A 12,724-nucleotide genomic window follows, 5' to 3' on the forward strand; every position below is an offset into this window, starting at 1 on the left:
CCACCCTCCCCATCCCACCACCTATGTTGATTTTTGGATTGGGTTGTTGGGGTTTTTGTCATTGAGTTGTAGGAGTTCTTTATGTGTTTTGGATACTAATCCCATATCAGATATACGATTTACAAATATTTTCTCTCTTTCTGTGGACTATCTTTCAACCCTACTAATAGTGTTCTTTGTAAACCAAAAGTTATTTTGATGAAATCCAGTTTATCTGTTTTTTCTTTTGTGTCTGTGCTTTTGGAGTCATACCCAAGAAATCACCATCAAATCCAATGTCATGAAGATGTTTTCCTATGTTTTCTTTTAAGAGTTTTATAGTTTTACCTCTTACATTGAGGTCTTTGATTCATTTTGAGTTAATTTTTGTGTATTGTGTAAGGTAAGGGTCCAACTTCATTCTTTTGCCTGAGGATATACAGTCGTACCAGCGCAGTTTGTTGAAAATTCTATCCTCTTTTCACTGAACGTTCTTGACACCCTTGTTGAAAATCATTTGACTATATATGTGAGGTGGTTTTTTTTCTGAGCTCTCAGTTCTATCTTCCTATTCTTCAGTATAGGATGCCTTTCTGTTTAAATCTTTAATTTCCTTAAAGGAAGTTTTTGTAGCTTTCAGTATACTTTCACCTTCTTGGTTAAATGCATTTCTAAGTATTTTATTCTTTTTGATATAAATTGCAAGTGGACTTGTTTTTGTCATTTCCTTTTTTTAATCCTGATTTTATTTATTTTTAAAAATGAATTTTAGCAAGGTGTATTTTTAAGTGCAGTAAATTGCACATAGTTGACTAGCTTTGAGAGAGATATATTTGTAAAGCCACAATAATCAAGATGCAGAACAACTCCATCCCCTGTAAAAGTGCCCTTGTGTCCCTTCACAGTTCATTCTTCCCTCTGCCCCTGGCCCAAGGCAACCACTGCTCTGCTTCCTGTCACTAGTATTTGGCTTTTGTTGTTTTTACTGGGCCATTTGTCTTCTTACAGAGTTGTACGAATTCTTCATGTATTCTGGATACAAATATTTTGTCCTATAGATGTACTGCAAATATTTTCTTTCAATCTCTGCCTTGAATTTTTCATTCTTTCAACAGTAGTTTTCAAAGAACAGAATTCTTTAATGTTGATAAAGTCCAATTTATCAATTTTTCTTCTATCAGTTGTTTCTGTGTCTACTTCACAAAGGGGCTTCCCCTGTGGCTCAGTAGGTAAAGAATCTGCCTGCAATGCAGGAAACACAGGAGACACAGGTTCAGTCTCTGGGTGGGAAAGATCCCCTGGAGAAGGGAATGGCAACGCTCTCCAGCATTCTTGCCTGGAGAACCCATGGACAGAGGAGCCTGGCGGACTACAATCCATGGGGTCGCAAAGAGTCAGACATGAATGAGTGACTAAGCACGCATTATGTCACAAAAGTATTTGCCTACTTCAAGGTTACACAGATTTTGCCCTTATAATTTTTTCTAGGAGTATGAAAATTTTTATTTCTTTATTTTTGGCTGTGTTAGATTTTTGTTGCTGTTCGGGCTTTCTCTAGTTGCGGTTTGAGGACTTCTCATCGCGGTGGCTTCTCTTGTTGCTGAGCACAGGCTCTAGGGGGCACGGGCTTCAGTAGCTGCAGCACGTGGGCTCAGTAGTTATGGCACACGGGCTTAGTTGCTCCGCAGCATGTGGGATCTTCCCAGATCAGGGATCCAACCCGTGTCTCCTACATTGGCAGGTGGATTCTTTACCATTGAGCCACCGGGGAAGCCCTAGGAGTTTTCAGTTTGATATTTAAGCTGTCATTGATTTCTGGTTAATATTTGGTTTAATTTCCTTGTTGATTGTTCACTATTAGTGTATAGAAATGTGACAGATCTTTGCATGTTGATTTTATATCCTGCAACTTTTCTGAATTCATTTGTTATCTCTATTAGGGTTTTTCTTTGTGTGGAATCTTTAGGGACTTCTATATATAAGATCATGTGAACAGAGATGATTTTACTTTTGCCTGTCCAGTTTGGGTGCCTTTATTTTGCCTAATTGCCTGGCTAGAACCTTCAATACTATGTTGAATAGAAGTGGTGGAAGTGGGAATCCTTGTCTGGTTCCTGATCTTAGGGGAAAAGCTTTAGGTCTTTTGCCATTAAGTATGGTGTTCATAGTGGGTTTTTCTCTTTTATATATAATTTTATGTATGTATCTTATTTCTGGCTGGGCTGGGTCTTCACTGCTGCGCGGGCTTTCTCGGTTGCAGTGAGTGGGGCTCCTCTCCAGTTGCAGTGCTCGGGCTTCTCATTGAGGTGGCTTCTCCTGTTGTGGGGCACAGGCTCTAGGCATGCGCGCTTCAGTAGCTGCGGCACACGGGCTCAGTAGTTGTGACTCCTGGGCCTAGAGCACAGGCTCAGCAGTCGTGTCACACAGGCTTAGTTGCTCCATGGCATGTGGGATCTTCCTGGACCAGGGATTGAACCTATGTCTCCTGCATTGGTAGGCGAATTCTTTACCACTGAGCCACCAGGAAAGCCCCTCATTGTGGCTTTTTCATATATGGCCTTCATCATATTGAGGAGGTTTCTTCCTATTCTTAGTTTACTCCTTTTTTTTGATCATAAAAGAGTATTGAAAAGTGAAAGTGAAGTCGCTCAGTCGTGTCAGACTCTTTGCAACCCCATGGACTGTAGCCCACTAGGATCCCCCATCCATGAAATTTTCTAGGCAAGAGTACTGGAGTGGGTTGCCATTTCCTTCTCCAGGGGATCTTCTCGACCTGGGAGTCGAACCTGGGTCTCCCGCATTGCAGGGAGACACTTTATTGTCTGAGAAAGGAATCCCAAAGAAAGGAATGTTCTTGCCTCAGTTGAGATGACATGTATGTATGTATGTGTGTGCATGCTTATTTTGTTTTTCTTCTCTGAACATATTTAAAATAACTATTTTGAAGCCTTTGTCTGCTATGTTCAACACATGGGGTCCCTAAAAGATAGTTTCTGTTATCTGCTTGTTTTCCTATGTATTGGTTAAACTTTCGTGTATCTTTTGTTGATAAAAAATATTAATCAGTCAGTCTAAGAAAGAAATGGAAACTTTTGTTTGAGCCAACTTGAGGATTATAATCCAGGAGACAGTCTTTCAGAAAGTTCTCCGGATTGTATTGTTCTGCCTCTTAGAGGTCATTGCACAGTTATATAAGATTTGAGACGAAGGTTTATGCACAGAGTCACATATTAACAATTTACGTAGTCCAGTAAGGTTAGAGGGTTACTGCGACCTCTTACAGGATTGAGAAAGGAATGTTATCTCCTAAGGAGTTACCTTCTGGTGTCAGGAGGAAATTGCTTTTGTTTTGGTGAGTAGGCATTCCTGTGTCTTCTAGTGGACTTAGTTATATGATGCAGATACACAGTGCATGCTAAAGATGAGGGGGTAGTGGCTCAAACAGGCGGAGAAAGAAGTTTATGTTTAAAATTTTATTTCATCCCTTTGTATGCTTTGTAATTTTTTCATTGAATAGCAGACATCACAGATAATGTAGTACAAACCTGGATACTGATTGTGATCATTTGTTTACCCTGGTTACCCTGGATTGTGATCATTTGTCTGTTTGTTTAGTATTTGTGTGAGATAATTTTGTGAAGTCTCTTTCCCTCTCAGTTTGCAGCCTCTGATATCCCTGCTCAAGTTTTTTTTTTTTCCCCTTATTTTTATTTTGTAGCCTGGCTTCCTAGTGTTAACTCGTGGATCAGCATAAGCCTCTTATTGGTCACTGGTTGTGTGTAAGCCCCTTTGGTTAGTTTTATTTTCACTGTTTACCTTTGGAAATGTGTGCATGTCTTGGAGACTGTTTTCACCGTTTAGGGAATTTACTTTTCCCCCACATGTTCATCTGATGACTAGAAACTTGGAAATTCCCTGTCCATTCATTCCTAAAAGATACAGCCTCTGGTATGTGCACTGCCTCTCAGCCAACTATGGATGAGTGTGATTTTATTTTTAAGCTGGGCTTTTTAGGAGTTGCCTCTGGGTCAGAAAAGCTCATTGTGCAGGCTGTGCTTTGATCCGTTGAACTAGCAAGGGTTCTGCCCTCTGCTGATAGATCTGTGTTTGGTTTGGGAAGCACATTTATATTTGCTCTACTTCGTGCCCTTATGTTTTTTATCATTTTATTTATTATTTTGGCTGTTCTAGGTCTTAGTTGGAGAAGGCAATGGCACCCCACTCCAGTACTCTTGCCTGGAAAATCCCGTGGACAGAGGAGCCTGGTGGACTGCAGTCCATGGGGTCGCTAGGATCAGACACGACTGAGCGACTTCACTTTCACTTTTCTCTTTCATGCATTGGAGAAGGAAATGGCAACCCACTCCAGTGTTCTTGCCAGGAGAATCCCAGGGACGGGGAAGCCTGGTGGGCTGCCGTCTATGGGGTTGCACAGAATCGGACACGACTGAAGCGACTTAGCAGCAGCAGCAGCAGCAGATCTTAGTTGCTGCACGAAGTTTTCCCTAGTTGCCGCAAGGGGGCGCTACTCTTTAGTTGTGGTGCTTGGGCTTCTCATTGCGGTGGCTTCTCTTGTTGAGGAGTATAGGCTCTAGGGTGCATGGGCTCAGTAGTTGCGGCTCCCAGGCTGTAGAGCAAAGGCTCAGTAGTCGTGGCGCAGGGGCTTAGTTGCTTCGCAGCCTGTGGGGTCTTCCCAGATCAGGGATCGAACCTGTGTCTCCTGCATTGTCAGGCAGATTATTTACCACTGAGCCACCAGGGAAACCCCTACTTCCTGCTCTTATTGTTCCTGAGTTGGCATAGCCTAGCACATACGCAGTGTTTTAGACCCCCCCCGCGCCCCCGGGGGTGAGTGTGCTTCCAGGAGAACTCTTCTTGGCCACCTCTTTCACTGGTTTTCTCTTTTCAACTTCTGGTTAATCTGCTGTTAATCTGTCACTAGCATCATGGAGCTACTGCCGCTCTCTTAAGTGCTCACCAGGAAGATGTCTTTTGTTCTTAACAACTCCATTAGGCATGAGTTTCTCCACCCTTTGTTCCAGATAATAATAAATTCAGTTATTTCAACCAGAGTCACAGAGCCTGTTCTCCTGGGCAGGATGTTTGAGCTATTGCAGCAGAGCTAGGGAAGTAGATGGCAGCCTGCTTCTCTTGGAGTGAAACTCCTGTTCCAGGAGTGGGCACTGGAGAGTGAGATGGTATCTCCCTTGCTCCAGCTTGGAATCTCTGCTCTGGGAGGGAACTGGGAGGGGGCCATTGAAGACTTGGGATTCTTAGCCTGCTCTGCCTGGACTAGAGCCTCTGCTCTGAGCAGGAATTAAGTGAGGGAAGGAAGGTTTTCTTAGTCGTGCCTGCTAGAATAGAGCTTCTGCAGTTGGTCTTGGGAGAGTGAAAGACACAGCTATCTACTTCTGAGTGAAACCATAGTTGGGAGAGAGGGAGACCCAGTTGACTTGGCCACTTGCCCAGAGCACAGTTCCATAATATGAAGCTAAGGAGTGGGGATAGGAGCTGGTCATGGCTCACATACCACAGACTCTTGCCAAGAACTCTTCGTTCTCACCAAGATTTTTTAGATTTTCTTGCATAAATATTTCTCAATTTTCTGTGTCCTCTCAGGCCAATTTCCAGAGAACTTAGTTATTTTTTAAATAATTTTCACCAGCTATAAATAGCTTGCTCTCTAAAGAGAGAATCAATCAAGTTCCTCACGCAGCCATTCTGGAAGTACAAAATTAAAGTTTTAATATCTGTCTAAACATTTTGCAATTTTCTAGATATTTTTATATTATTGGTTTCTAGCTTAATACTGTTATAATCTGAAGACATATTTTGTACAATTTTAATTCTTTTGAATTTGCTGCCATTTGTTTAATGGCCCATAATATGCTGTATTTTGGTGTATTCTACATGTGCACTCAAAAAAAGATATATTCTGTTGTTGTTAGGATAGAGTATTCTATAAATGTCAATTAGGTCTAATTCACTGATAGTGTTTTGCAGATCTTATATATGCCTACTAATTCTCTGTATACTTTTTCTATCAATTATGAAAGACATGTTAAAGTTCCAAATTCTAATTGTGGTCATAATATCTTTTTTTTTTTTTTGCCCTTGCTCTGTAAATTTTGAAGATTTGTTACTAGCTCCATTTAGGATCCTAACATATTTAGATTTTATTACTATGCAATTACTGTCTTTATTTATCCCTGACAATATTCTTTGTTCTGATGTTGACTTTACCTGATAGTAATCTAGCCATTTCTTCTTTCGATTAGTATTTGCATTATGTATTATATTCTATACTTTCCCCTATAACCTGTCTATATTTAATGTGGATAAATAGTTGTGCTTTAAAAAAAAATCTCTGCAGTCTGTCTTAATTCATATAATACGACATGAACATGAATTAATAAAACTACTAATGTAATCTAATAGATTCATTTACCTTTGGTGTAAGTACTGTTATTGTTGGATTAAAATCTACCAGCTTGCTTGTTTTTTCTATTTCTCCTGTCTCTTCTTTCTCTTTTCCTCTCTTTCCCCTTCTCTTTACATCGATGGAGTCTTTTTTGTGATTCTTTTTTTCCCTCACTATTGTCTTCATGCTCTGCTCAATCACTCAGTCGTGTCCGCCTCTTTCCAACCCCATGGACTGTAGCCAGTGAGGCTCCTCTGTCCATGGAGTTTTTCAGGCAAGAATCCTGAGTGGATTGCCATTTCCTCCTCTAGGGAATCTTCTGGAACCATGTATCAAATCCGTGTTCCCTGCATTGCAGGCAGATTTTTACCTCTGAGCCATCAGGGAAGGCCCACTGTTGTCTTACTTGCAGTATTTACCTTTTTTGGTCTCCCTTGAGTTTACAGTGAGTATCTTGAGATGAGTCCTCTTCTTTCAAATACTGGTATTTGTTTCTCAGGTAGTGCAAGTGCCTTGTGACAGTGTTTCCCAATCCTCGATTAGTTTTGTGTTGTTGTCTGTGTATGTGTGTGTGTGCTGCTGCTCAGTTGTGTCCAGTTCTTTGCGACCCTATGGACGGTAGCTCACCAGGGTTCTCTGTCCATGGACTTTTCCAGGGAAGAATACTGGAGTGGGCTGCCATTTCCTACTCCAGGGGACCTTCCCGACCAAGGGATTGAGCCTGTGTTTCCTGTCTCCTGCATTGGCAGCTGCATTCTTTAACATTGTGCCACCTGGGAAGCCCATTATTATCTATATTATGGTAAATCACTTTGACGATAAGTAACATTTTTTGAATCACAAGTTGTATTAGCTACTTTATAAAGTCCCTGTGCTGTCCAAAGCTAAAACAAGATGTAAGACAGGCATTTCCATGCACATTTGCAGTAGATATATTTTCTGAGTTTTCTGTTACTGTTCCAGAGGCAGTTTTTGTACCTCAATGTCAGTGCAAAGGAGATTTACATATTTCAAAAATCTACTTAACATGGTGGTTGAGTGGCTTCCACCTAAACTTCAATGAAGTGATTAATTTGCAATGTAATGACAGGATAAAAGGCAAATGACTGGAGAAGAATCCAAAAGAACTCAACAAATACCTTTCAAGTGAAGATTTTTTTGCTTCAAGCCATATGTTCATGGGTTAATAGCATTTGGTGACACTTCTCCGCATGAAATGTACTCTTAAAGATGAAGTGTATAGGGACTTCCTTGGTGGTCCAGTGGTTAAGACTCTGCACTTCCAATACAGGGGGGCGAGTCTGATCCTTAGTTGGGGAAGTTCGGTAAGATCCCATATGCCATGTGGCAAAAAAAAAAAACAAACCGATGAAACACATAAAATATCATTGTAGTTCACCATTAATAGAAAATTTGCAATTGGTTTTTCTGTCTTAAAATGAATTAATTTAGCTTTGGTTGCACTGCATCTTCATTGCTGCACATGGGCTTTCTCCAGTTGTGCCGAGTGGGCTTCTCAGTGCAGTGGCTTCTTGTGGAGCACGGGGTTTAGGGCTCATTATTTTTGGGTTTGCTGAATTTCAACATCAACTGAATTAAGAGATTCATCAGCACTCTTATGAAAAAGTTAGGCCATAGATTTGGGAGTGAGACCCTGAAAATTTACAAGGGGGTATACATTTGGATAGATTTAGGACACCCTGACGCCCAGCCACATTGAGCCTCTCTTGCTAACAGAAACAGCACCTCCTCCCATTTCATAAGGCTGGTCTCTCTGCCTTACAGACACTGTAATGACCTCATGTGAGTAAATTACATAATAAGGGCACACCAGTTCTCTGCCATCATGGTCAACAAAAGAGTCCGAAATGCAGTACTTGGATGCAATCTCAAAAACGACAGAATCATCTCTGTTCGTTTCCAAGGCAAACCATTCAATGTCACAGTAATCCAAGTCTGTGCCCCAACCAGTAACACTGAAGAAGCTGAAGTTGAACGGTTCTGTGAAGACCTACAAGACCTTTTAGAACTAACACCCAAAAAAGATGTCCTTTTCATTATTAGGGACTGGAATGCAAAAGTAGGAAGTCAAGAAACACCTGGAGTAACAGGCAAATTTGGCCTTGGAATACAGAATGAAGCAGGGCAAAGACTAATAGAGTTTTGCCAAGAAAATGCACTGGTCATAGCAAACACCCTCTTCCAACAACACAAGAGAAAACTCTACACGTGGACATCACCAGATGGTCAATACTGAAATCAGATTGATTATATTCTTTGCAGCCAAAGATGGAGAAGCTCTATACAGTCAACAAAAACAAGACCAGGAGCTGACTGTGGCTCAGATTATGAACTCCTTATTGGCAAATTCAGACTTAAATTGAAGAAAGTAGGGAAAACCACTAGACCATGCAGGTATGACCTAAATCAAATCCCTTATGATTATACAGTGGAAGTGAGAAATAGATTTAAGGGACTAGATCTGATAGAGTGCCTGATGAACTATGGACCGAGGTTTGTGACATTGTACAGGAGACAGGGATCAAGACCATCCCCATGGAAAAGAAATGCAAAAAAGCAAAATGGCTGTCTGAGGAGGCCTTAAAAATAGCTGTGAAAAGAAGAGAAGCGAAAAGCAAAGGAGAAAAGGAAAGATATAAGCATCTGAATGCAGAGTTCCAAAGAATAGCAAGAGAAGAAAGCCTTCCTCAGCGATCAATGTAAAGAAATAGAAGGAAACAACAGAATGGGAAAGACTAGAGATCTCTTCAAGAAAATTAGAGATACCAAGGGAACATTTCATGCAAAGATGGGCTCGATAAAGGACAGAAATGGTATGGACCTAAGAGAAGCAGAAGATATTAAGAAGAGGTGGCAAGAATACACAGAAGAACTGTACAAAAAAGATCTTCATGACCAAGATAATCATGATGGTGTGATCACTCATCTAGAGCCAGACATCCTGGAATGTGAAGTCAAGTGGGCCTTAGGAAGCATCACTACAAACAAAGCTAGGGGAGGTGATGGAATTCCAGTTGAGCTATTTCAGATCCTGAAAGATGATGCTGTAAAAGTGCTGCACTCAACATGCCAGCAAATTTGGAAAACTCAGCAGTGGCCACAGGACTGGAAAAGGTCAGTTTTCATTCCAATCCCAAAGAAAGGCAATGCCAAAGAATGCTCAAACTACCGCACAATTGCACTCATCTCACACACTAGTAAAGTAATGCTCAAAATTCTCCAAGCCAGGCTTCAGCAGTACGTGAAACGTGAACTTCCAGATGTTCAAGCTGGTTTTAGAAAAGGCAGAGGAACCAGAGGTCAAATTGCCAACATCTGCTGGATCATGGAAAAAGCAAGAGAGTTCCAGAAAAACATCTATTTCTACTTTATTGACTATGCAAAAGCCTTTGACTGTGTGGATCACAATAAACTGTGGAAAATTCTGAAACAGATGGGAATACCAGACCACCTGACCTGCCTCTTGAGAAACCTATATGCAGGTCAGGAAGCAACAGTTAGAACTGGCCATGGAACAACAGACTGGTTCCAAATAGGAAAAGGAGTACATCAAGACTGTATATTGTTGCCCTGCTTATATAACTTATACGCAGAGTACATCATGAGAAACGCTAGGCTGGAAGAAGCACAAGCTGGAATTAAGATTGCCAGGAGAAATATCAATAACCTCAGATATGCAGATGACACCACCCTTATGGCAGAAAGTGAAGAGGAACTAAAAAGCCTCTTGATGAAAGTGAAAGAGGAGAGTGAAAAAGTTGGCTAAAGCTCAACATTCAGAAAACGAAGATCATGGCATCCGGTCCCATCACTTCATGGGAAATAGATGGGGAAACAGTGGAAACGGTGTCAGACTTTATTTTTTGGGGCTCCAAAATCACTGCACATGGTGACTGCAGCCATGAAATTAAAAGACGCTTACTCCTTGGAAGGAAAGTTATGACCAACCTAGATAGCATATTCAAAAGCAGAGACATTACTTTGCCAACAAAGGTCCGTCTAGTCAAGGCTATGGTTTTTCCAGTGGTCACGTATGGATGTGAGAGTTGGACTGTAAAGAAATCTGAGCGCCGAAGAATTGATGCTTTTGAACTGTGATGTTGGAGAAGACTCTTGAGAGTCCCTTGGACTGCAAGGAGATCCAGCCAGTCCATTCTGAAGATCAGCCCTGGGTGTTCATTGGAAGGACTGATGTTGAAGCTGAAACTCCAATACTTTGGCCACCTCACTCGAAGAGTTTACTCATTGGAAAAGACTCTGATGCTGGGAGGGATTGGGGGCAGGAGGAGAAGGGGATGACAGAGGATGAGATGGCTGGATGGCATCACTGAGTTGATGGACATGAGTGAGTGAACTCCGGGAGTTGGTGATGGACAGGGAGGCCTGGCGTGCTGTGATTCATGGGGTCGCAAAGAGTCGGACACTACTGAGCGACTGAACTGAACTGAATTCTCTCCCTATACCACCCAGTCTTCACTGCTTCTAGACCTAATAACTAGTGTAAGATCCCAGCATGTTCTAGGATAGGGGCAAAGTATAACCCAGGGTAGAAGGCTTCCTTACAAAAAGAACTGCAAGATTTTGCTGATCTACATGGGAACAAACAAGGGTATATGGATACTACTGGATTTGAGGGATTCTTGATTGGGTAGGGTTGGGGCCAAATTTATGAAGAGTGCACTTGGTAGAAATTTGGAATTCAGATTGGTGGTTCAGGCAAGTAGGAATGCTTCTATGGATACCTGTTTATTGGGTTGTCTTAAACCTGAATGCAGTAGTAGACTGTACAAAAGGAAGTTGATATGCCAGAAATTTCCTGGCTTAATGTAGAGAGAAATGCAGAGAAAGAGGAATTTAGATAATAACCCCCTCAACAAGACATTGAAAATAAATTGTTAGAGGAACACCCACATCCTCAAAAACATTGTAACTGGCAATCCTCTTTTGGCTGGGGAAAAGTGGGAAGTACTGAAACTCAAACATTAGTATTGTTTTCCCCCTGACTTGGACAGGAATAATGAAACCCAGAGAGGCAGAGGCCTGGTAGAAGCATTTAAGCAACAAAGACAAATAGATATCAGGGACATAGAGCTAATAAGAATGGATTGACCCACAGGTATCTTTGCTGGAGGCTCATTTTAAAAGGTATCCATCCTCATGATGGAAAAAGCCATGGCAGCCAGGTCCTTTGCCCAGCCCACTTCATCTGCAGTCCCCCTACCTCCAAGTCTAGGTCTGGTGAATGAGCCGTGCCTTGAGGAACTGTTATGGAGAATTAGGGCTCCTCAGCAAATTCCTAGACTGCCCATCCTCACCAGCTCCAGGCCAGGTACCACACCAAGAAGGGCAGGGGTGTCAGGAAGCACCTGCCTTTAAATTGTTGTTGTTCACTCGCTAAGTGATGTCCAACTCTTTGCGACCCCATGGACTACAGCATGCCAGGCCTCCCTCCCTCACTGTCTCCCAGAGTTCGCCCAAGTTCACATCCCTTGAATAGGTGATGCCATCCAACCACCCATCCTCTGTTGCCCTCCTCTCCTTTTGTCTTCAGTCTTTCCCAGCATCAGGGTCTTTTCCAGTGAGTCAGTTGTTTGCATCAGGTGGCCAAAATATTGGAGCTTCAGCTTCAGCAGCAGCCCTTCCAATGAGTATTCAGTGTTGATTTCCCTTAGAATTGACTGGTTTGATCTCCTTGTTGTCCAAGGGACTCTCAAGAGTCTTCTCCAGCACCACAATTCAAAAACATTAAATTGGCAGGCCCCTAGCAAGGACAGTCTCCTCAGATGGACTCTAACCCTTCGGTCTTGGGCTGATTTCTGGGTGGAGACTGTCTCGGATGAGGATCTGAGAGCGAGAGCGTGACTGCGCTCTCAGGCCGGCTTGCAGCAGCCAGATGCGCCGTGGTCCCCATGCTGCCACTCAGCCGCCGGCCGCGAGGGGGCGCCGCAGAGCGCGGAGGCTATCGCGGAGCCCATGGCGTCCCTGGGCGGCCCCCACACCCTCCTGGTCTGGCTTCTGCTCCTTCAACCCTGGCTCACGGAGGCCTCGGAGGATGGGTCGGCTACCTCCCTGCCCCTATCTAGCTCCCCCGGGAGGCGACGCGAAGAACCGCACGGTGGCCCAGCCACCCCTCAGAGGCGCTTCCGAAGTCCCCAAGTTGGTGGAGTTTAGCTTAGGTGACTCTCAGCGTTGGGCGTCCGGAGGGGCGGGCTGAGGCGCCAGGGTGGGAGCTGCTGCTCCTCAGGAGCTTGGGAGGATTGGGGTCTGAATCAGCGCAGCCCTGCTGTGGAACCCAAGGCGTGG

The 12,724-nt window shown here is 42.9% G+C and overlaps 1 protein-coding gene across 1 annotated transcript in view; it reads left to right on the forward strand.

Moving 5' to 3' along the window:
• The first annotated feature begins 12,159 nt into the window (after positions 1-12,159).
• The window catches only part of LOC105004690 (serine protease 42-like), a 4,921-nt gene continuing 4,356 nt past the window's right edge, over positions 12,160-12,724 (forward strand). Inside the window, exon 1 of the mRNA XM_010862377.1 lies at positions 12,160-12,597. Within this exon, the coding sequence (XP_010860679.1) occupies positions 12,315-12,597 (283 nt within the window). The 5' untranslated portion in view covers positions 12,160-12,314. The remainder of the gene's footprint in view (positions 12,598-12,724) is intronic.

The sequence above is a fragment of the Bison bison genome, unplaced genomic scaffold (assembly GCF_000754665.1).
Source record: "Bison bison bison isolate TAMUID 2011002044 unplaced genomic scaffold, Bison_UMD1.0 scf7180017864482, whole genome shotgun sequence".
In the NCBI taxonomy this organism is placed as follows: Eukaryota; Metazoa; Chordata; class Mammalia; order Artiodactyla; family Bovidae; genus Bison; species Bison bison.